This window comes from Amblyomma maculatum, chromosome 7 (genome assembly GCF_055883805.1).
Source record: "Amblyomma maculatum isolate TAMU_Amacu chromosome 7, ASM5588380v1, whole genome shotgun sequence".
In the NCBI taxonomy this organism is placed as follows: Eukaryota; Metazoa; Arthropoda; class Arachnida; order Ixodida; family Ixodidae; genus Amblyomma; species Amblyomma maculatum.
In genome coordinates, this window is record NC_139350.1 from 75,467,780 (window position 1) to 75,489,394 (window position 21,615).

Sequence of the window (21,615 nt, forward strand, 5' to 3'; positions counted from 1 at the left end):
TGAACGCGTCAGTGAAGTGAACTACCAAATAGCACGTATGACAGCAAGTGGTCGTCGTTCAGTCAGAACTGAAGTTGCCCATGTCGCCCGGATGAAGCCGTGTCACTCTCGTGGAAACGAATAACTACCTCTCCCGGGGGGCTTCGTCTGCAAAGGGGGAAAATGTAACAGTAAGGAAGAAGATGATGTTTAGAAGACAAGTGAAGGAGAAAGACGTTGAAAAAGGACTCTCGTGCCGGACGCGCTGCCGTTGACCAGCTGAGCTCCCTACCCTATCGTCTTGTAGTTCAGCGCTCCGACGTCTTACCCCCTTCGTAACAATATAAATAAATACCATGTTGACGAAAGTAATAACAAATATCGCACACTAAAACCAGAAGAGAACTGCCCTTCCCAGAGCGCATAGAAGGTTTGAGACATCGACTTAATACTGCATTCCTCAGTGCTAGCATGTAATTGGCTTCATATCACGTACATCTAAATTGATTTTTAAAGAAAAAAAAATATCTGAAAACATTATTCCGACATCTGGCCACAAAAATTTTCATCCGATTGATGTGTTCGTCTCAAGCAGACGGGAGCACAAAACAGACATGCACGTTCAGTTCGCCACACCAATTCGTCCGTCTAGACACCAAAATGTCGAGCCAGAAACCATCTCAATACTTTCTAGCTCATAAAAACATGTAGGAGAACGCTTTTCTCTCTTTATTTTTTCTGCGCCTGAATAAGATATTTCAGGAGAAACCTAATATTATGAAGTTAAGAATCCCTTACTCTCCTCCTTCCTCCTGCGTTGCTTGATTTCACTAGAATTTGAGAGAGAAATAAAGGGCCTTAGCGGAGCGAAATCATTTTTTTTTTTTTCATTGCGCTTGACTGCATACAAGCCCCATAAATTTTTTGTCTCTTCTATCTCGGCAAATGGCTAACATGCGCAGGCTTTTTCCTGTATACCAGTTGCGTCTTATAAGCTGTGCCGTACATTTCATCCTGTTGCATGTTTTACCGCTACACTAGCACCTTCATCCCATTGCAGTTGTTCGGGGCCACCTGTGAATCTGTTAGAAGCAACAAGAGCACAAGACCAAAGAGAGGTTATTCTGGAGAATACAAGAATATAAATTTACAGGACCGGAATATAGAACGATGACGTACAATTCGAAAGGGAGGACTTCGAAAAAATGCCCAGACGGTATTGTGCCGGTTTTTCTGGTTTGTTCATGTTTTTTTTTTTTTTTGTTTTTTTATCTGTCAGTATCACGTCCCCTAACAATTTCGCTGCACCATTTTCTGTTAAGTTTCCGTGTAATGTACAGCGGGGTCCTTTATCGAATGTAAGGCAGCAGCGGTGACGTTAGCGCCTGGAAACGGGCATGCACAAGACACAGTTCTGCTCCGCGCCGTCTGCGCAAAGACAATTTGCTTCGCTTTTTAGTTTGCTGGTTTCTTTGCGGCATCCGACAAAAGCACCGCAGATCAACGTGAGTTATGTGCTTTGCGCGCTCCTGGGTGTTTGAGTCTGCGGCAAGCATCGGCACAAACAAGTCAGAGGAAACGGGGGTAGCTGGCGGGGGGCATGAGGAGTTCGTGAAGTAAAAAAAAATATATATCTCCTTCCAAGTAGACCAGAGGGAAGCGTCCTCGGGCTGCGGACATTACGGTGGAATGCCGAAAGCTGGGCAGGGGCTGCGGCTTCCTGTCGTCCGACTGGGGGGTAACCAAACACCGAGAGTCGGCGGGCACACTGCGGCAGTACGCTTGAGCTCCGCGTCAAAAGGGGCGCTCTTCGAAGAAAGCCGCGGCAAGAGCAAAAAGCCTGGACCTCACAATTTCGACCTCACACAATGACGACCTCACTCAACCTCAAACTCACGCGTGAGGTTGAGGTCCAATTTCGTGACCTCACTCAAAAAATTTCGAGCTGTCACCGACTTCACCTCAACCTCACCTCACTCCGTGACGTTGAGGTCATTTTGAGGTTGAGGTCGACCTCATGAGGTCGAAACCTCATGAGGTTGCCCACCTCTGTTCAAGATAGAATGACATGCACAGAGGTATAAACACAAGCTTTAAAGCCGCCTTTAGTGTTTACGCATTTAGCACTGAAGAGACATTGCAAGAGAAACTCTGTTCTTTCTTTTCTCATATTTTCAGACACAGACTAAGAGGTGGCTGGGGCAAAGGTGATGACAAAACACCTAACAAAAGCTCCAACCCCTTACACAATTCTTTTATAAAACAAGACAAGACAAAGTTTGGCCCATGGCTTATATATTGGCAAACAATACAGACTCAGCTGTTGCATAGTGACATGTCAACACATACAGATACAAATTAAAAGAGCTATACACATTGGGAACATGACTGCAAGGCTATTGCAGCATAACAACGTTCAGTCAGTAGTTGAAAAGTCATAATGAAAACAGAAAAAAAAAAGATTTTAAATGCTTTACTGTTCCTATGGGTTCTTTTTCTTTTTTTCATTTGTGTGCATATTAGTATTTCAACACTGATTTCATAAAAATCAGTCAGCTTCAGTTGTGGAATGCCAATTCATTATGTTTTGTGGAAAAATGCAATTCTGGCTTTTGTGCTTTAGCAAATTCTCTTACATGAATTAATTTTTATTATTCGAGAAGTTTGTTACAAGGCATAAGTTGAGAAAGGGGAATGGAATTCAGGAGATAGAAAGTTAAAAGAAGTCCAGTTTCACTAATGTAGTCGCAGAGGTATGAATTAACATTAAAACTAGCCTTCTTTGCCTGTCTTTGCAGGAAGCAGAGGACTACAACATATGGGCCTGCAGCTGTTGACCATGCGTGAGACAAACGAATACGAAATACGCCTGAAGGAGGTGGAAATTGAAAAAGAAAAGATTAAAATTGAAAATGCAAGAGTGGAAAATGAGGCACGACGACTCGCTCTAGAGGAGCGAAAGCTGGACCTAGAAGAAAAAAAACACCAGCTTGAAGTCTCTCGCCATGAAAGAGAGCATGAAAAGCTACTTGAGAGCTTTCAAAAAATGATCAACGCGCAAAGCCAAGCAATTTTTCACTTTTTCAATAAAAATACGTGACTCCTGTCGTAAGTGTTTGTGTTTAGACTGTATTTTAAGATAAGGTTTTGCAAAAGCTCAGATTTCACAGTTTGTTTGTTTTGCTGGAACTACAGAGGAGTGAGGTAAGTTTCAAGATCTGGTGGATGAAGTCCAAAATATTGTGATACCTGGGCAATGTATAAACAGGTATGACAGTTTGCAAGAAGAGCACTATAGCTTTGTAAATTCGGGGCAAGTTCTGGAGGTACATCTTTTGGTTCTTTTTAAAGTCTACAAAACCAAACAGCCCTGCAATTTTACCAAATCCCCACTCCACGGCCTGCCTCACACTACTCATAGCCTTGTTAAATTCGCACTGCTCCGGAGTCAAGTAAGCACCGCCATAGGGCTTCAGCAGAAGGGGCCGCAGGGGGTAGGCAGGGTCTCCATAAATGCAGTAGTCATGCCCCTGAACAAGCTTTTCCAGTTTTGAATACACTTTGCTGATCCCAAAGTTACCTGAAACAGTTAAAAAAAAAATGATAGTATGAAATGTGTCAGCAGCACTTGGTTAGGCCAGCTGGGCTCATTTGTTTTTGCTGAAGTTGGTTATTAACTCACCAGCATCATGTTTACTGCCGGGATATGACCCATCCAATTGGCAAATGATTCCATTGGGACACATTATGGCTTGATACTTCAGGGCATGGAATCGTTTGTGGCCGCTGAAATAAAGTTTTTGGTCCCTTGAGGGTCGGCAAATTGCCCGTGCTGTGCCATCGATGAAAGCCCAGCAGTTCGTCAAAGGGGCTCCTTTGGTTAGAGCGCCCGTCTCGGCTGCGGGAGGTGGTTAGTTCGAAACCCACCGCCGGACAACCACCGGTAAAAATGGGTACAAGCGTCCCCCGGCCTGGCACTCGGCTTTTTCAGGGGTGTGCGTTTGGGAGAAGCTCCGTAAACCCCGCTGCGCGCCCCTCCTCCGCAGTGGGCCCAAACCCAGTTTCGAACCTCGCAGCCTGCAAAAAACAAGTGGGTTAAAAGTTTCTGCAAATGGAACTGTGATCCTAATTATGATGTATTTCCCCGCCGTGCTGGCGCAATAGTTAGGGCGCTCGACTACTGTGCCCGAGGATGCGGGATCGAATCTCGGCTACGGCGGCCGTTTTTCGTCATAGCATGAGTAGTTTTAAAACCTAATTATGATGTATTAGCCACTTACCTGCGAGAATTTCTCCAGCGTGTCGAGGTTGAGCCAGCTGTGGTAATTTACGTCGTCCAGCAAGTGAAAGAAACATTCGTCGATGTGCCGGAGAACTTGATTTGTCAAGGAGGACATCGTTGAACTGTGCCGCCCGAAAAGGTCTTCGAGATCGCATAACCGGTTTGGATAAGCCAGCCGTCTAAGCGTTATGCACAGAGCCTCGTCGCCAGGTACTGAAACCCTCTGCGGGGTTACCACGCATTCGGGCATGCGCAAGGCCACCCTTAGTCGCCGTACATCATCCTTTTCAAAACGAAAATAAGTCCTGAAAACACCACTGTCCATCGCGTCAATGTTGAGAAGTCCACGCACGGAAAGTGGGTCACGGCGCGTCTGTCCAAAGACTTCCAGGCACAACAAATCTTCTATCTCATACCATTTAAGTCTTGACAGTAGTAGCGGATCTTGCAATATGCTTTTCGGCATCTTGGAAACGGATGTAAGCAGAGCAGAAGCGACTGAAAAAGCGCACGAAAGATCTACTGACCTGGCTGTTCGGACTTGGCTTCATTTTCGTAACGTCGCAGTCGCAAACATTTTTTCTAACACAAATATTCCTCTACTACATCCAAAACACCACCATTATAAATTAATATAAAGAAAACAAAAGAAAATTGCAATTATTCAGCAGTTATAGCGTATTAAAACCAAGCGCGACATGTATTCATATTACGCTAACTCCAATTCTGACCACGAGATGGGGCCGCAGAGCGCGCCAATCTAAAATCCCTTGATAAAACGAAAGTAGCGACTTTCTGTGAACTTTGCCGCCGCTCCGCGCCCCCTCGCAGATCCTCCTCTCTCAACTCTCCCATCGGCGCTCTTCTCAACGGTGATTGGCTCCGCGGGCCGTCGCTGGGAAAAGCGCGCGAAAAGTTCGCTCTTTTTGTGTTTTCATTTTTAGCCGGCGCCATTTTTTTAGGCAGCCGCTGTTTGTAGAAGCGAGCTTCCTAGCATTCCGCGCTTGCACTTTGCGCTATTCGCGCTGTTTTAATGCAGCGCTATACCGAGCTGCGGCATATTTATTTGCACAAGCTGTCGTGAAAAAGGTTTCATTTTTTTTCGCAATTCCGAGCGGAAAGAAGGCCACCATTCGAATAAAAAAGTGGTTCAACAACATCGGCCGCAAGCACTTCACCCCGACGAAGACTAGTCACCTCTGCTGCTTCTGCGACGTACTGTGCATTTGTTCCAAGTGACATGAAACTGCTTGCAAGCGCATCACAAAGCTGATAATCTCACTTAATTCACTGATCATTTTGCGCCGTTATGCGCGTTATTGTTTTGACTTCATGGTTCTGCTCAACGTGCTATATAATAGCGAAAGCTGATGCATACAATGCGCATACAATAGCCGCTTTAATGTCTGAACTAAAGGTCTCGCTTTGCAGCGCTAACGCGTGCAATGAAGGAGATTGTTAATTCATTAATAGGTTTATGTCGCAGGAGAGTGTACACGACTCTTTCGCAGAACTTGTCCACATAGTGTATATATATCCGCACATCAAAATTTTGTCTCTTTAGACCTTCGAAATTAGACCTCATCCTAATCTGGCGAAAATTGATGTCCTACCTAATTTGAATATTTACTGGTTACGTCCAAATTTCGGTGGGCTCCCTCAGAATGTAGCCCCAGAAACCCCTTACATTTGACCACTTCAAAACGTGGCAAAATTAATTACCAACCTCATTTGCGTAGTGCGAATTCAGGGATTACCTCCAAACTTAGGTGGGCCATTGCCAAAATTTAGCTCTCTGGACCCCCAAAGTTTGACCTCGTCCGATTTGACCAAAATTGGTGTCCAACCTAATTTGCGTATGACGAATTGAGTGGTGGCCTCCAAACCTAGGTGGCCTATTCCCAAAAGTTAGCTCTCTAGACCCCCGAAATTTGTCCTCCCCTGAATTGGACCAAAATTGGTGTCCGACCTATTTGAGTATGGGAAATTCAGTGGTAATCTACCAATCTATGAGGGCCACCCCAGAAATGTGGCCCTCTGAATCCCCAAAATTTGACCTGGTGCGAGTCTGACCGGAGATTGGTGTCTATAACCTAATTTGCGTATGGCCAACTCAGTCTTGACTTCCAAATTTAGGTGGGCCTCCTTAATTATTTGCCTAGTTAACGGGCGTCATGTCCATTTTCGTAGCGTAGGGTAGCCGTCGGCCTTGGACCCGAGAGGTCTAGTGTGTACAAAGAAAACAATGCTGTTTGGTCTTGAGTTGACATAGAAGTATTTTGTACGTGCGCACCCTGTCGCAGTTATCGACATAAGGCCTGTACTTCTTCCACATTTTGCCACTAAAGAGTTGAAAGCGTTGTGGGTCACGTTTCTTTAGTCTAGTCAAAGCAAAAGAAAAAGAAAATATTGGTCATACTAAAATTAGAGTTGACACCAATGTGGATGAACTTCCGACAAGGTGATGTATCGGTGGTCGACAGGGCCAAATTTTGGGGTACGGATGACGGGAAATCGGTGCCCTGATCTTGACTCTCGGTTTCGGCTCGACGTCACTTCAAGGCTGCCGACAGCAGGAGCTAGATCCGTTTCATTCTTAACAGAAAAAGTTGATATTCGATCGTTTTCAAGCAGCCGCGGAAATTTTTAACTACGAAAACAACTAAGCAGCTGCATGTGCACTGCGCGGTACCAACCTCAGTCTAAACCTAATTGAAAAATTTTAGGATGACCATCAAAGCATTTGTTCAAGCCTCTTGCTAGCAACTATCGCATTAATGTAACTCCGCTCGTTAACAACTGCATAAACTTTACTTCCGCTAAAATTAGTTTGAGTTTAAAATACATTTAACTCAGCATCGGTATGCTGAGAATATTCAGGAATGTTCAAATATATAGTAAATATTATGCTTAATATATTATGACGGGTTGAGACACACGGTAATGAAAAGTCAAAAGGAATGTGAGGTGTATGCAGCAAGCGGTTTTTGTTCATGCGGCAAGCGCTCGTAATTTGCACTTTCATTGCGCGTACGAGACGCTAATTTATGTGGCTCACGGTACAGTCAAGCAAGTCGCATGTCTTATTCGTGTCTTTATTCGATAACAGAGCATGAAAAAAGCGCAAACTTAAGAGCGCGCGCGCGTGCCAGCCAATTTCCCGGATGGCGAAGGAGCGCTGCCCAAAAAAGCGTGCCGTGTGCAGCGCGCGCAGGCGGCGGGCGAGGATATTCGAGGAGGAAAGTGCCGGAGTGGAGGAGAGTGTCGCTACTTTCAAATTATCGAGGGACTTTACGCCAATCTTGTCCGCTCGGGCGGGTTCCGGACCCGCCGAGCTAAAAGTCTTTACTCGCTCGACGCTCCGCTGGTGTATCCGCTGGGCCACTCAGCGCCGCTGGCCGCAAACCCGCTCGGCTAAAAGTCTCTATTGCTTTGCGCGCTCCTGCAGCCACCGTTCGCCGCTGCGTGAACCCGCCTCCGCCCCCCCCCCCCCCCCTCTACCTGTGTGGCGCCGACGTTGTTACAACGGCGGTGATCCCTCGTCCCTGAGGAGACGCGCTGAAAACCGTGTTCACCGTTCCCAACAAGAAACATTTCTCACTCTCTCCTGTTGCCGAAGCGCCGGCTCGCTATCAGCGGATCACGGTGCGTTCATCCCTAGCCGAAATTTCGCAGAGCCCCGTGGTCTTGACTCGCTAGGCACGTCAGCAGCATCAGTCAGTCGCTGCTATCTCTTCGCTGCGCGACGTTCCTATGGGCCACGGTGCAAGATATATAGGTGGGGACACAGCAGGCCGCACCAGGTCCAGATAATTTGAAGCTGCTGCTCGAATAAGCGGCGGCACTTCGACAACAAAGCATTACCTATCGGTAGTTTCGTTTGTTCTTTGAGTTTGCATCTTTGGTTCGCCCATCAGTGTGCCAGCTCATCCTTTCGCTCTCTAGACGCGCACTCCTTTGATCCTTAGTTTGCTCCTTACTTTATTTTTTACCTAAATTAGAGGTCCTCTAACTGGGTTCTGCTAGCTCCGACTGAATTCCGCCTCGCCCTCCCACTTCCTCTATACCATTACTTCTCTTAGCTGCTTTTTCCTTTCTCTCTTTCTCTTATCGTCAGGGTACATGTACAGCACAGAGGGGAAGAAAATTTCACAATGAAAAAAAAAATAATAAAACACCAAGTATAATATATTCAGCAAAAAACAATAGTGGTAAAATTATGGTTAGCAGCTTTCTTGAAACTACATTAGACATTGACGAACAGTAATGTGACATGGTGCGCCAAAGCAACACATAAATCAGTTGATGAACACAGATTACTCAGTGTTGTATGGGAGTTTTTGAGCTGGATGGGATGGATGATGCCAGTTAAAAATGAGGGCAAGAAATTCCATTAATTACAGGTTCTTAGAAAATATGATTGTGCACATGTCACCGTATTGCGATGGCGCACTAAGGTTTTTCATGATTACGACAATATGAAGTGTGGTGGTAACTGCGCATACGGACCATGCAGAGGCCCTAGCTCATTGAAACCTGTTTTAGAGGGTAAACGTTTCATTACCTAACTAGTTAGTCACTTTCTCGCCGTCTGCGTAGGCCAAAATTCTGCGCGCTGACGGCTTATGTTAACAGAGGCGACGGCGGCCGCAGCCCGCCCGGTGAACTTGGCAGCGTGCCAACTCTACAACCCGGACAAGTTTTGTAAAGGGGGCAGGCGGGAGCAATTGGTTGCGCGTTCCAGTGATCGTGCAGCCGTTCGTGCAGTCGGAATTCGTGCAAATATTGATGGCAGTTGGGCTTGCTTGAGGCGAAAAAGCCTTAAATCACGGCAGCATTTGTTCCGATTTTCGTACACAACTCGTCCGTATTTTTGTTCGCTTGCTTATTCCATTCTTCCACTCAGTCGTTTGCACGTTTCTGATTTGTGCGGTATAGTAGCGGTACGGGGCGCTGTTGCATTTCCTTCATTAAGTGGTTAAGAATACCCTATGAATTCTTGTATTTCTCTCCCATTCGCCCAATCGAACACAGGATTCGCTTTCCCTGCCTATTTACGCTATCCAAAGTGAGAAAACTGCTTCCCTAGAGCCTTCGATTGAATAACCATGACTTACTTAATGGCTGAGTAATGTAGTACTCACTCCCCAATATTTCAACATAAAGTGCAACTTCAACCTTTTCGTCGCTTCGTTGCTAAGATTCAAATTACGTCAATAGTATTGACAAGCTAATAAATTATTCTGGACTTCGCAGCTGCAGTGATGCAATGGGCACGGCTTAAGAATAAATGTCTACTGTGTTGCTTCTGGCGGCGGCGTAGAAACAGTTCGGGCCATGCAAACGGCTCACGCCGGAGAAACGCGCGGTGCCATATAAGCAGGTTGCAACGGCGCCGTCGATATGTGTTTTTTTCCTCCACCGAAAATTCCCCGCTACATCGACCCTGACGCTGCAATCAGCGGCTCGGTTCGCAGGATCGTGGCTGGTGCTTTATCCTGGAAACTTGCGTCCGGTGCCTCGCCCGTGCTGTGTCCCCAGCTAAATATTCTTACATTGTGCTATGGGCCCATGCGCTTCCTCCCGCCACCTCTGAGTAACTTAATCGCGTTCTTCATTTCTTCGACTACAAAGCTTCCCTCATGACAGACAAGAACTGTTAGTGGAGTGTTTCTTGAAGGAATATGTGCGAAAAATAAAGTTGTTTGTAATTGTACATGCCTTGCTCGAAATGATTGCGTCAATCTACCGAAAAGGTGAAACAGCTGGTGAACTCCGCTTACATTTCTCATTAGGCAGTAACGTAAACGTGGAGAAATTTTTCATTTATCTTCTTAATAATTCCCTCGCCATTCTAAATCTTATACACATTTAACATATTTCTTTTCAGTTCGTTGCACCGCAAAGGTTTTGTAAAGCCACGTGAGCGCAGACAAACATTATAGCGACTGAAAGCACGAAGGAAGAGAGAGACGGTGAGTGCTCGTTGGAACATAGCAAACGTCGCAAAAAGCAAAAAGCGAAAGTCATTCCGGCCTTCAAAAAAGGTTATAGACAAATAATATCTAACTATCGTCCAATATCTATATTTTCATCTCTTAGTAAGGTAATTGAAAAATTAATAATCGCTTAGACAATTATCTAAATAAATTTAATGTTATTTCCCCCTGTCTGCTTTAGGTCCGGCAGCTCAACTAACTTGGCTCTCATATCTTTGACTGAATTTATTAAGCATGGCGTTTACAATGGCGAATTTGTTGGTTCTGTGTTTTTAGATTTCACAAAAGCTTTTGATACGATTTACCATTTGATTTTGCTAAAGAAACTAGAATGTTATGGCATAGTAGGCCCTGTATCTCTCCTTTTGAAAAGCTACTTACAAGATCGTAAACAAATAATCAATATTAATGGCACTACCTCTCTAACTAAAACTGTTAACCAAGGTGTTCCTCAGGGATCTATTTTAGGACCTCTACTTTTCATATTATGCATGAACGACCTTCCGACTTCTATTTGTTCAACTCACGGTGTTTCATATGCTGACGATACCACCGTGTCATTATCTAACAGGTTAATTGATGATCTTATTGTTGATTTGAATACCGTTTTGAGTAACAGTGGTGTCTCAGTAACCACATGGTTATTAACCCCACAAAAACAAAGTTTTTAATCTTCAAAAGTAGCCAGAAAATCATTCCATGCACTCCCACGTTAACCATCTGTTCTTACATTATTCCAGCTTCCGATAACACTAGCTTTCTGGGCGTTTTCTTGATTCTGCGCTTAAACTCTCAGCCCACATCGCTCACCTGAAAAAAATATCTATGTTTGGCATCCGAGCTCTCATTAAAGCACGCCCATATTTTCCTTGTTGCATTCTCTTATCTCTGTATTATGTTTTCATTCACAGTTGCCTCACTTGCGGGATTGTAGTTTGGGGAATGGCTTACTACTGCCAATTACCATTTGCACAGCATATACAAAATCAGGCCATCCGCATTATCACCTGCAGCACTTTTTCCACTAACACTCGTCCCTTGTTATATGAACATTATATCTTATCAGTCCACCAGCTCTTTCAGTATCACCTTGTAATCGCGTTCTTTAGGCTATTGAATGGCAGCCTGCATTTCTAGTTTGTTAATCCGATCCTACTTTCGAACTATAACTCTACAAGATTTGCAGCGAATAACAATTTTCTACTCCCGAAAGTTCGTACTAATTATGGAAAAGTGACATATTCTGCAGTTATTTCATTCTGGAACTCATTGACTTTAACACTGAAAACATATATGTCCTTGCCCACATTTAAGAATAATTTGAAGGAGTATTTGGTGAATTGCTAATGTTTTATTTATCTTTATGTCTAATACCTATGTTAGAGCCTTTGCTTTTGTGTAAAAATACTGACTTGCCATGTTTTGTATATTATAACCGTTCGCTAACTATGCTGCTGTTATTTATTTTATCGTAGTGATCTATCGAGGGTCCTGGTGATGTCTTCTGACTCTGGGACCGTCGTCTGTATTTTTATGCACTTTGTAAATATGTTCACGCTAATTAACATTCAATTCACTTTAAAAAGGATGCACGCGGTGGAATGCACAGATCACGAACAGCGTCAGGAAGCATTGCACGTTGTGGCACTGTGAAGAGTTGAAACTCCTCTACACGCGAGGGCAGCCAGGGGGGACCTAAAGCGAGCGAAGGTCACGTTCATCAGCCAGCCATGCAAGGACCTGGCTGATACAGCCGGATGGATTCCAGCACCTACCTTTGAGCAGCCCGTGACGCTCTTCCCCCAATGCATTTTATGCTTACGTCTGCTCTCTAGGAGGAGGCGGCTGCGATGTTTGTTTTCTGTAGCCTGTGGGGGCAGTGTAAGGGAATATACCAATGCTTAGAGGTATCCCCCAAGATAGAATAAGTTTGTAATCAGGAGGCGATTACTCATTACCACAAATCCGCCCCACAGTAGCCATACAAACAAATGAAAGCCGTTCAGTTTCCCACAAGGTTCGTAGATGAAAAAACTCTTCCCCTGATCCTGAGTTCGAATTTGGAGCCATCGTAGGTTTCAGGCGTCGCTTCAACAAGTAAGCTGACTAGCTTTCTTTAGGTACAAAATTTTTCCGAAAGCGGCGCAGCTTTGCTTTGTACAAATATAGCCAGGCCCGGATTAACCGTGATGGGGGCCTGGTTAAAAAAAATTAGAAGGGTCCCTGTAACCCTCCCCCCTTGCCGACCGCGTTATCATGTTAGAGACTTGACGCGTTTTATAAATTCCTACAGAGAAAACAATCCATATTCAAAACTTTGCGGACATTTTATTAATATCGCCTAAGGATATAGGTTTCCGCGGGGCATACGGACAGACCAGCATCTGCAATAAGTCATATTATTCTAGGAAACAACAGGACACACAACATCCTCCCTCAAAAATCAGAATGCCCACTTGTGAAAAAATTAATTTCTCGAGTGGTTATTTTGTTTGCTAATTCGATATCGCAGGACGATTGGCTACGTATGTGCGCAGATTAAGTGGAGATGGGTTCATAAGCCGTTTGGAAATTCTTGCATGAAGTACGCTACTAAACATATATTAATTTTGTAAAATCATCCAGCAAGACGAATTGAGATTCGTCTAAGGCAGCGTTTCTACAGAAACAATGGCATTATGTTCCCTATGGTGACGCACAGTGCAATAAATAACTTTTATGCTCCAAACGCTGTCGTAATGCGGGGAGCTGAACCTTGTCTAAAGGGTGTCGCCAAAATGAGATCGCTACTTAAATGGCACAAAATTAGTTTTTATCATCATCAGCAGCAGCAGCCTGACTATACCCACTGCAGGGCGAAGGCCTCTCCGATATTTCTCCACTTAAACCGGTTCTGTGCTAGCTGCATCCACTTGACCCCTGCGAACTTCTTAACCTCATCCGCCTACCTAACTTTCTGCTGCCCCCTGCTACGCTTTCCTTCCCATGGAATCCAGTTTGTTACCCTAAGCGACCATCAGTTATCCTCTCTTTGCACTACATGTCCTGCCCATGCCCATTTCTTCTTCTTAATTTCCACTAGAATATCGGTAACTTGAGAATGTCGGTAAAATTAGTTTTAACGCGCTCTAATAATCAGTTATATATGTCTACATTAATTCAGATTGTCCACATTTACAATGCTGTATGTTTACTTGTTACACACGCCTTTCACTTTTAAAACAAAACGGAGCATTTTTGCAGGTATCGAACACATTTTCTACTTTCAAGTTACAGAATAAATTTGCATTTGACGAGATAGCGTATGCCGCTCACTGCACCGAGAAGCCGCCGCTGTAGACGGCGGTCGGAAAAAATAGGGTGGGCACTGAAAATAGGGTGAAAACTTAAGCTCAGCCTTTGAGTGTTTTCTGAGACCACATTAATATTACCTCTTCGTCGCCTACCCAATTGCCAATTCTGTACATGCACTTACCTTTAAAACAGGATGATTATTTAAGCCGTGCTATCGCATCTACAAGACAGCTTAAGCGTCCTCCTTTTTCTTTCTTCAGAAACATTACATATTTACAGATTGAAGAAAATATAGGTTTTAATATTTCACAGGAATTCCACATTTAAATAGAGCGGGTATTTCCACATATGTATGATTTTTTTTTTTTCATTCTACGTTTAAGCAAGTGAATAACCGTATTTATGTTTCTATAAGCGTTTTCGACCCTTTTTCTGGGATTGTTTCTCGAGATCTTCAACGCTGAGTCGCCTCTGAATCTCACGACTTTACTCGCAGGAGTTTCAAATCACTGAAGCGGCTGTCAGCTATGAACAGTCATTAAGTCTAAGCAGTTTTATATTGCTTTCGTCACAACTTTCACTGCTTATGCTTATATTATTAAATCTTACAAATGATCTCAATTGCAATAATGACAGATGTTGGTATACCAGCTGTTATGAGCTGACTCTCAACTCTCAACATGATCCCAAATTGATCACCTAGTGGAACCAGCTGATTTCAGCTTGTCGGCATCTGAAATGAGTTAATGTCAGCTGAGTAGCAGCTGGGACCAGCTGAAACCAGTTAGAGTCAGCTAAGACGATATTATATTCTTTCTTTTTTTTTTCATTTATTTGGAGAAGACAATTTTTTATATTTTCACTGGCGAAATATGAAACTGACCTTGGGACTAAGCGCACCATCCGACGAACAGCTTTCGTAGCATTCGACGTTACCTAAGCTCTAATTTGACTATTTTTTGTCAAACCTGAAAGTGCACCACTTTTTTATTTTATTTTTTATTTTAAGCTCTCGGGGGACCCCCGATATTGTGGGCTCGGCTCATTTAAACCCTTCGAACCGTGGATAATCCGGCCTTGAATGGCAGTACTTGGGCGAACGGTATATTCATTTCCTCATTGTAATATGTATTATAACTTGCATTTTTCTGAATAGCGCAATTTATGATGCAAATATAAACGGTTCTCGAGGAGCCTTGCAAAACACCCCTGGTTGTTCTGCTTCATTTGCGTCACTCATTATTTCAGCGGTCGTTTTCGTATATTTCCGGACTTCCTTATGCTTGTGGTCATGAGGCACTTCGTGTATAATGGAGGGCGATTGGTTTATCTAGCATGATGTCCCCTCTCCCACCTCCTCTAAAATCCGCAGAGATATCACACGGAATCACGGAATCACAAACCAATCTTATAAATTGCAGTTACTTATTTCATTTTGCGACAAATAACCTCACAGGTAAATATTACTATACGCATACCCAGCAACAGTTGTTAAATGACGTCAATAAGATCTGCACCTTGTTAAATGCCTACTAATTGCATGAAGATGTTTCCACTGTGCATTATTATGGCGTGTCTAAAAAAAGCAAAACAAAACCAGTGCCTTGTCTCACTTTGTACCCGCGAAATTTTTTGGCACTGCTGAACATTTTGCTTTATTTGGATTTGCAGTCAGTGATTCTCAACCTTTAGCCACCGAGAGTGCGTGAATTGATTTCGAATCTTTAGCATGCCTAGAGACGTCAGAGAATCCGTATCAACAGATGTGATAATAAAGGATCCTCATTCCAGTTTTTTTGCCCTGAAACTATATGAAACAGTACGAGTTAGTTCAAGCCAGATCAAATCGGAATAAAATGTTGCTCCAGAGTGGAATGCTAAACTCTACTCGAAAATCATGAATACGAACCAAACCTAGGAAAAATAGCTCCTGACAACCTGGAAAAATCCCCTCATGTATGCTTGTGCAATGCCACAGGGTTATCATTGCTTGCGTCCACCAGACCCACATCAACTAGTACTACGGGCACTAAAGATTAAAAAAAATGATAGCGCCGATAACAGGCGCGTATTCCATGTGGTGCACGCTACGCCATTGCTGCTGCCAGGTGGGAATATGAAGTGGCGTACTGGAAAGAATGCAGTGTAATATTTTCTTTATAGACAGCCTCCTTTGCACTGCATACCTCGCGTATGTAAGGAGGTCAGAAGTTTGGACAACAGGCACGCATTCGTGCAGAGGGTGACCCAAGGTGTAGCACAGATTATGCAATTCTTTTTTTACAATTTGTCGACCTACGGTTCCGTTCCAAGTGGCAACTAACGTTGTAGGTATTTCAGGTTTCATCGTGCGGCGCTGTTCTTCTGAAACTTAGATATTTATATTGCTGCACTCAGTTTACCTGCTGCATATCTGTGCAACTGTTTAGTTTATTTCCTCCGTTTAGTTCTACTAATTTAATAGGCGTGAACACTATCGAGCTTAATATATAGTAGGAAGAGGTCAAAGTCCACCTGTTATAGTGGTTTAAGACGACGATTCTTGCATACGTATATTGCGTGCCACTGTTATTTATATGCCCAATGGTTTTAACACACACAGCTTTTGTTCGTACTGCGAGGTGTGCGTACGTATCAGCATTTCCTCCTTCGGCGCCGTGAACGATACTGGCATCTGACACGCCACTTTGGCTCAGTGTTCCATGTGGGCCTAAACGCCGGAAATAAAAAGAAAAAAAAAAGCCACGACGGATCGGTAGTTAGTGCGCTCGATAGCTGCAGCCATGAATGCGGGATCGAATCCCGGCGCGGCGGCAGCTTCTACGATGCGGCGAAAAGCAAGGCGCTCGTGTACTGTGCAATGCCATTGCCCTTTAAACAACCCCATGTGATCGACATTTACGGTAGCCCCTCACTACGGCGTCTCTCAGAGTCTGAGTCGCTTTGGCACGTTAGACCCTACAAACCAAACCAAACTAGACTAACCCAATGCTAACTTCTTGAGAGTACTCGATCTTTACACCTAAGTAATGACGAGGCGCGCAAAAGAATTCATTCTATTGTCTCGTCGACAGAGATGACGCACTGAGTGTGCCTTTTATGTGCATTCTGCCTGTTTTTCAAAAGAAAAGAATTTTACTCTTTAGTAGATCTATTGTAAGTTTTTGTACCAAATATGTGAAGTAAATTCCAGAGACGAAGCTCACCCAAAAAACATGGAGCTCAGATGTGATCAGAGAGTTTATTGCTCCCTGTACTGGAGCATATGTGCTCGCCTGCAATCAATTCTACAATTAATGACGCTATCCACACCGTGGGCGAGGGTGCACTAGTGCATTGGGGATATTTATGGAGTTTATTTCTTCCTCACTAGCAGAGCCAGACACACGCACTGAGATACGCAAGTATGGCAAATAACCCGAAGAGTGACGGACAGTTCACAACTACAGTTCGAAGAAGGCTCGTAATTGAATCTCCCGCATGTTAAGACGACCCTCTATGCCGCGTGAATAATGGCACACAAAGGTGTTACGCATCACTTTTTCTCTCGCGAGCAAACAAGAATCCGCAGCGAGTCGGACGGCTCTCGCTTCGCCATGTTCTACGCGGAGAACAGGGGAGGCTTGGGATTTCTAGGGACAAGTGGCATTGAGCTGGGAAAAATTCTGCCATTCGTTTTCATATGATTGCGAGAGTAATTGTAGTACCTATGTTCGTGCAACCAGAGCCGGAATAGAAGCTTGTATCCCCATCGCCAGCCTTTACGGCTTCGAGTGTGCTCAGATGCTCGTCAATAGCTTGCCAGTGATCCGAGAATAGATAGCGCGCGTACTGAACTGACGAATGTGTTGAGACGAAGACGAGCGACGCCTATCCAACGCAGCAATAGAGCGAGCAGCAAGGGCTGAATTCCATACCGCTCACAGTCACAAACCACTCACAATGCTCTGCTCCTATTGGTCGGCCCTGTAGCGGCAGACATATTGAACTTTGGCGTCACCACCGACTTCACCGGTGAGTGCGTTTTACGTCACGAACACGACTAAAGTGATGATGTTGCACACGCGCTGAATTGTGACTGAAATTGTGAGCGCAGCGGAGTAGGCACAAACCGCTCACAAAGTTGCGAGCGAAAATGACGGCTGTTTGTTTACCTCGAGAAACGCTGCCTGAGAGTGTGGCGTCGACACGATCTACGACGAAGGATGGCACACGAAGACTCGTTTGAATTGCCGGACGAGCTGTCCGACGCTGTAGAACTCGAGAACCGGCTGAAAGGGGAGTAGCTGTGCGACGATTGCCGACGAACTCGCCGATGAGCGGAAGCTTGCTGGCGCGTTTTTTGCTACTGGAGGCTTCCAATTTCCGTTGTTATCGTAATACCGTTGGCATCCCACCGCCATCGGGCAGCAAGAGCGTGCATCGGTAGCGGAAGCCATCGGGCGTCATGCTGATTGCCGTCAAGGCACCGTTGGGTGACACTCAAACAAGTCGCAAGGCAAGGGGATCAACGTTGTGAAAATCGCAAAAGTGAGCAGACTTCGGCTTTTTTTTTTTTTTTCAACGCGTGTGTCTGGCTACGAATTCTGAAGGTCACAGTAAAGTTGGGCTGTGCCTAATTTCCCTCAGCTCTGCGATGCCTACATGCTTATTCTGCCGGCCGAGGATCCTCGCTGCCTCGAATCTTACGTTCTTACACTTACGACGCGCATTTGTCTGGCGGTACTCTTCCACTGTGGAGGTAGGCCTGCAGAACACCTGCGACTTTTTTCTGTGCACGTTTTAAAGAAGCCCTGTCGGTCATCGAACGACCTAGATTATATGCATTGAGCTGAGCACCAGAGTAGCAACAGTAGCTTTGTTTTGGTTTATGGGGTTTTACGTCCCAAAGCGACTCAGGCTACGAGAGACGCCGTAGAGAATGGCTTCGGAAATTTCTACCACCTGGGGCTCTTTTCAGCGTTCACTGACAACACGCGGCACATGGACGTCTTGCTTTTCTCCTCCATCGAAACGCGGCTACCTCGGTCAGGATTCGATTCCGCATCCCTGGGCAACAGCAGTCGAGCGCCGTAACCACTGCACCACTGTGCACAGTGTGTTTACGTCTATTGCATTTGCTGCTTAAGAAACTGTGATGCTTGTGTTATGAAAACAATCAGCACATTGTTTATGTTAATGTAACGCTACAGCGCTGTCCTTACAACGGTGCTCGCTTAAGTACTGTCACGAGTTGTCGGAATGACTGTGAATGCTTAGTAAAAACAGGCTGTGCGCTACTTAGTATGGATCTTCAGTTGTATAATACATGTTATGATAGGCTCGGCTGAAAGTGGGCCTAAGTGGATGTTATTTGTTTTGTTTGTTATGCAGGGGACAGTGCACTACCCACTGGAGTCACAGCTGCTTACACCAGTGCGAAGCCATTCCAGCTCAGCTCGCTTTCCCTTCCTTCCTATCGCCTTGCAGCCTGGTGCAATTGGCTGTGTTCACTAGTTGCGTTAAACGTGCTTAAATGGGCAGTAAATATTTGCGATGCTGGGATCAGAAAATGTCATTTCAGGAGGAGGGCCTGCAGTCTATGAGTGTGGGACGGTAGTAGGGTTATTATGATGCACTTAATACAGCCAAACACTTTTTTTAGTGCCACGCATATTCATTACAGATAGTTTTATTTCCTGGCCACGGCATTTTACTCGAGTATTTTTTATTACAAAAGAGGCAGAATAATATATACAAACACACTTTACCTCTATACCTTCATGAACAGCGATTGTGGGGCATTTCATGAGTAGGACAGAATGAATTACTGGGCTCGAAGTGCCTATTTTCTTTCATATTGACGCTGTTACGACCAAGCATCCGCAATTGCGCGCTCTATTGTTCGCCTGTGGGCATGGATAAGTTTTGTGAATATGTGGTGATGGTCCAATGGCTCTAAGTGAGCCTGTTTCCAGGAATCCTGTTTTGTAAGCATGTTTTGCTTTGTGGACAACCTGCAAATGCCAAATTGACCCTGTCAAGAGAACGTCTGGAAAAACACAAAGAAACGTCCCCCTGAGGGAAATAGCAGGAAGTGCTTTCTTTCTTTTGTTCACCCTTCCAGTCGAGAAGTGCTATCCTCCAGTGATGAATGCCTCCTATCCAAAGGAGACGACAGAGTGACATGTCCGCTGACGTGCAGGACAAGAAAGGAGCATGACTCATACGGCCATTAAGTGATTTCCCGGGAATGCAGGAAAGATTTGCAATTGTCGAAAAGGGACCATGTTGGGAGCCCTATGCGGCGCCACGTGCACTCGGGTTTCTGAGAAGTAAAACCCCTTTTCAGAACCAGCCTGTGGTTTCTTTGCTGAAGAATAGAAATGTACCTCCTCTCCTCGCCGTTCCCAAGCTTTTCCCGCCAACAAGTGATCACGCCCAACGAATGAATGCCGGATCAGTCAGTGCTTCAGACCATCAGTGCAGTGATGTGTTCGATTGGATGCCGATACCTGAGGGGCGTGCCCTGGATTTGGTTGGTCAGCATCTTCAGAGAGGGGCTGGACATAGGGGGTTTTTAAGGACGCTGCAGAGCACGAAATGTCGCTCTGGGCCCTGGGTAAACGGCTCATCCAGTCGCTTCTCGCTATGAACTCTTAACGCTTGTCATTTTGCTGATGTACCCTTCTTTTTCATGTAAATATTCTTGTAAATACGTTTTCTCAAAGTGCCAGTAAACCTGCTTATACATATTTTACCAACTTCGAAGATTCAGTCCTTCTTCAACCCCGAGTCTCTGCACGCTACCAAGTGAAGGCCGGGTCGACGTAGCCCCAGCGTCACGACAACTGGTGACCAGCGTTGGGATCTGAATCTACAAGCCACAACATCTGATGACTGGAGGTGGGATCTGAATCTACAAGCCACAACATCTGGTGATTGGAGGTGGATCAGAATCTGCAAGCCACAACATCTAGTGATCGGAGGTGGCATCTCAAGCAACAAGCAGGAGCAACAATCGGCCAACAAGAAAGCAGCTCGGAACATCGATCGCATGTGTGGGTGAGTGCTTGGCTTTTCTTCTGATGTGGACCAGGTTCTAGAACAGGGTTAGATTTTAGAACTGGTAAAAAGTGTTGAAACGCCTTTAGGTTTGGTAGTTTGCACTGTTGTTTTGGAAGTAGCCGACACTCGGAGCGATCATGGACCTACAAAAGCTGCAGAAACCGGAACTGTTGCAATTGTGTGAGGAATTGGGAATTGATACAAGTGGTTTGGCACGAAAACCCTTGATTATAAAGGCAATCACTGATCTGGGAACCGATGATGAGGAGCTCAGTGAAGCATGGAACCTCATCGGTCAAAAAAAGGAGCAGCTCAGACAGCAGAAAGAGCGGGAAAAAGAGGAAAAGAGGCGTGAGCGTGAACTTGAGAGGGAAAAAGAGGAAAGGGAGCGCGAACGTGAGTGGGAAAAAGAGGAAAAGAAGCGTGAAAGAGAAGCAAAAAAGCTGGACCAAGAAATTGAGCTCCGGAAATTAGAACTAGAGTTGAGCAAGAGGTCGGGCAATTCTCCCCAGCTAGCGGTACCTCTTCTCAACAAGGAGGCAGATTTCAAGATGTCAAAGTACATGCAGCCATATGTGATATCAGGTGATATCGGTCTGTATTTGGCTAACTTTGAGCGAACTTGCGAAAAACTGTCCTTCCAGCGAGACACTTGGTCTCAGAGATTATTGACGGTTCTGCCCTGCGAGGCAGCGGAGGTTGTCGCGCGGCTGAGCAAGGAGGACGCGGACAACTACGAGAAGGTGAAAGCTTGCCTTCTGAGAAAGTATAGGCTTAGCGCCGAGGCGTTCAGACAACGTTTTCGGAACGCTACTAAGTCCAGGGACGAGAGTTACCCTGAATTCCTGTACAATTTAAGAGTTAATTTGGGCGAGTGGCTAAAGAGCACTGATTCCTACAGTGATAGGGACGCTGTAGTCGAGCGAATTCTTTTGGAGCAGTTTTATAGCTGCCTCCCAGAAAAAGAAAGAAATTGGTTACAGGACCGAGGCGAAATTAAGTCGGCAACTGAAG

At 45.0% G+C, this 21,615-nt stretch overlaps 2 protein-coding genes across 2 annotated transcripts; both read right to left on the bottom strand.

The window, feature by feature from the left end:
- Positions 1–3,143: 3,143 nt before the first annotated feature.
- Positions 3,144–3,852, bottom strand: LOC146183673 (uncharacterized). The gene is made up of 2 exons (XM_084608394.1): positions 3,662–3,852; positions 3,144–3,559 (listed from the first exon to the last, which is right to left on the bottom strand). Exons 1-2 carry the CDS (start codon positions 3,723–3,725, stop codon positions 3,144–3,146), a joined length of 480 nt encoding a protein of 159 aa, XP_084464520.1. The 5' UTR covers positions 3,726–3,852.
- Positions 3,853–4,247: 395 nt separating this feature from the next.
- On the bottom strand, positions 4,248–4,727 carry LOC146183674 (uncharacterized). The gene has a single exon (XM_084608395.1). It carries the CDS (start codon positions 4,725–4,727, stop codon positions 4,248–4,250), a length of 480 nt encoding a protein of 159 aa, XP_084464521.1.
- Positions 4,728–21,615: the final 16,888 nt, after the last annotated feature.